Source organism: Myotis davidii, unplaced genomic scaffold (genome assembly GCF_000327345.1).
Source record: "Myotis davidii unplaced genomic scaffold, ASM32734v1 scaffold227, whole genome shotgun sequence".
NCBI lineage: Eukaryota > Metazoa > Chordata > Mammalia > Chiroptera > Vespertilionidae > Myotis > Myotis davidii.
The window spans coordinates 606,619-610,156 of record NW_006298519.1 but is presented as its reverse complement, the minus strand read 5'-3'; the positions used below and the strand labels follow the sequence as shown (position 1 = coordinate 610,156).

The window sequence follows — 3,538 nt, the reverse complement described above, 5'->3', positions numbered from 1 at the left end:
TAGGGAAAAAAGATATTTTTTTAAGGTAAATAATGGGATAGCAAGTAAGAAGTATGAACAAAATTTTAGAGTTGTACATAGGTGAGCAGTAACTGACGTCGTTTTAACTTTTTCGCATTGCTGAAGTAGAGAAGCCAGCAAGAATAGCTGTGCCCTAGAATTCCAGAAAGGCTAGAAATTGGACATACAGATACCTCTTTAACGTGGTCATTCTGGATTGAGCTGAAAACAGTGTTTAAGGCGCACAAGACCCCCAATCCCCTCCTCATCCCTTAAGGCAGGGAGACTGGCCCTCCCTCCCCTGCAGAAGACAGTTTTGCTCTCTGGAAAGTTGAATAAGAGTCTGTAAGACATTAGGTCCGATCCTGGGAATGAGGCACCTTATCTCTCACCTATGTACAACTAAAGACAGGGAGGAGAATGGAAATCATTGCATTGCTGAGTAATAAGACGCCCCAAGCACCTTTCCTCACTAGGCTCCCAGGCTTGTGGCTGCCAGGCCTATACCACCGTGCTCCTCCCAGCAAAACAGGAGGCTCCTCCCTAAGGAAGCTGACCAGTTTAGGGGAAAGCATCTGTAATCTCTGACATTTGGCGGTCCCGGTGAAATGGCTTGGTCTCCTGCAGTGAGACTCGCCAGTTTACCATCCTGGCCCACATACACACGGGGCTTCCAATAACCTTGTTAGTACTTCATTTTTCATTTTAACGTACCATTTTATAAAAGCCTCTAAAATGAAATACAAAAGAAAAAAAGGGAACTTGAAGGAAAGGAGCTAAGGGAAGGAACAGAAGAAAATCACCATGAAACAAGAATAGAGTAGGAATGTTTAAGGAATTACTACTGTTTTTGGAAATATCTATGTATACATAAAAGGCTAATATGCTAAGTGTTCGACCATCCAACCAGTTGCTATGATGCACACTGACCACAAGGGGGCAGACGCTCAACGCAGGAGCTGCCGTGATGCGCACTGGCTATTTACAGAGAAAAGGCACCACAGACATGGCGCCCACAAAGCAACACTTGGCTTCCCCCAAGTGGGACATGGGCCCCGCCATCACCCTAGAGCAACACCCCACCAAATCGCAGCTGACTCTGCGGAGATCCCATGGCGCAAAATGCGGCCCACAGCCCAGCCCAGCCCAGAAACGGTGGCTGTAGGTGCTGGGTAGGTAATGACATCACCTAGCAACGCCTGGCTTCCTCTCCCTAGCAACTAGCCTCCTTGGAGTTTCTTCTGCCTAGGAATACAACTTACTTTATAGCCAAGTGGAAGCATTTTACACTTTAACCAAATGTCTGTGAAGCGTTTTCACGTGCCTCATCTCATTTGATCCTCAGAACTAGTCTCCTTGCAGTTTCTTCAGCCCAGGAATACAACTTGCTTTATAGCCAGGTGAAAGAGTTTTACACTTTAACCAAATGCCTGTGAAGCGTTTTCACGTGCCTCATCTCATTTGATCCTCACAGAAGTCCTGGAGTAGGTAGATAAGAGACTCTGTGGAATCCTATTTTCTTTTCATTAGCCGGAAAATGGAGATTTAGAAAGCTTAGAAACTTGACCCGATTGAAAAGAAGAAATGGTGGACCTTGAAAATGACTTCAGGTTTTCTCAATGCACAGAATATAGTCAAACACTGCTGCAGTTAAATGTTTTACCCTTTGTTCTCCCTGTGTGATCTACAATAATAATCTGCTTTGTGTTGATATTTACTGCTGTGTTGCTGACAATTACCTGAAAGAGAAGTTGGGGTGTTTCACTGGGCTGGAAAAAGTTTAGCTACATCAGAAAGCAGGTCAAACTAAACAAGTTTATTTTTTATCTATAAAAGGCTAAGTTGACTCGTGCATGCGCAAAACATGTAACACTCTTGCTGGTGCCAATCGCATGCGTGTGTTTTAATCTGTCATTGTCGATCTTGAATTTGGTTGACACTTCTATTATAGAGAAAGGGCAAGCAGCGATATTAAAATATTTCTTCTAATTAATGTCCTTTCGGTGTGCATGAATTTGTGCACCAGGCCACTAGTGTATATATAACAGCCAAAATTGAAATTTTAATTGATGAGTTAGCGATAAACCAAAGGTAATATCCAGAAAGTAAAAAAAAGACAGCAAATGGAAAAAAATAAGGAAAATATAACAGGGTGAAAAAATCTGAACTCTTAGAAGTTCCAGAAAGGGAAAACAGTAGGAGAAAATGACTAAAGAAACAGTGCACCCACTTCAGACCTGCAGTCACTTGATGTGCTTGCTCAGCTGCATTGAGAGGCATATTGGAGACCTTCCTGTCAGAGAATCTGGGGGTTGAGTACTGATGGGAGCATGGAACATAAGCAGACAGACAAAAAGATGGCAGGCCTCGTAACTATTTGTCTTTTAGGTACCTGTTTTACTTTAAATTTTAAAAGTTATGTTAACTTACTGATGGACTCATAAGAACAATAGCTTTTGGGGAAGTCTGTCACCCACTGAATTTTCTCATCTGCAGGTACTGGGCAGTTGCATTGCCCGTCTACCTCCTCATTACTATAGTAATCGGGTATGTACTCTTATTTGGAGTAAATATGATGAGCACCTCGCCACTCAACTCCATTCATACAGTCACAGGTAAATTTATACCAATGGGATGTGCAGGGGGTTGGAGGAGTGGGCTCCTAGTGGTTTTATCAAGAAAAGTAACCAAGAACAGGCTGCAAAAATGACACCTCAGCATACCAACTTGGAAGACATAACGCAGAGTTATACCAGAGGCAAGTTTACGTGGGAAGTAAATTCTGATGAATACCCTGTTCATAGCACTAGGCAGCAGGTGCATTTGCCCATAAAAACCACAAGTGTATAGCATGTTCCTCGACAGCTCGCTGGCAGGAACTTCCTTTATCCTCGACAGGCATTGTTGATGGAGGGGTGCACACAGGCCCATGCAGAGCTTGTCCGGGAGGAGGGATTTGGGGGGGGACGGTCCTCAGGATCCCTGTGTACACCTGACCACAGTAAAGGGTAGACAAGCCATGGCATGTTTTTGCAGTTTTATTTTTTAAAGTTCTTTTTTTCAAATCTAAAGATTAAAATAGGAAGACTCCTAAGCTTGCTTATATTCTAAAACGTAATCAAGAAAAGCAACCAAGAACAGGCTGCAAAAATGACACCTCAGCATACCAACTTGGAAGACATAACGCAGAGTTATACCAGAGGCAAGTTTACGTGGGAAGTAAATTCTGATGAATACCCTGTTCATAGCACTAGGCAGCAGGTGCATTTGCCCATAAAAACCACAAGTGTATAGCATGTTCCTCGACAGCTCGCTGGCAGGAACTTCCTTTATCCTCGACAGGCATTGTTGATGGAGGGGTGCACACAGGCCCATGCAGAGCTTGTCCGGGAGGAGGGATTTGGGGGGGGACGGTCCTCAGGATCCCTGTGTATACCTGACCACAGTAAAGGGTAGATAAGCCATGGCATGTTTTTGCAGTTTTATTTTTTAAAGTTCTTTTTTTTCAAATCTAAAGATTAAAATAGGAGATTCCTAA

The 3,538-nt window shown here is 43.3% G+C and overlaps 1 protein-coding gene across 1 annotated transcript in view; it reads left to right on the top strand.

The window, feature by feature from the left end:
• Nucleotides 1–3,538, top strand: part of PIGP (phosphatidylinositol glycan anchor biosynthesis class P) — a 9,431-nt gene that overhangs the window by 1,860 nt on the left and 4,033 nt on the right. The window contains exon 2 of the mRNA XM_006774151.2: nt 2,497–2,615. Within this exon, the coding sequence (XP_006774214.2) occupies nt 2,497–2,615 (119 nt within the window). The remainder of the gene's footprint in view (nt 1–2,496; nt 2,616–3,538) is intronic.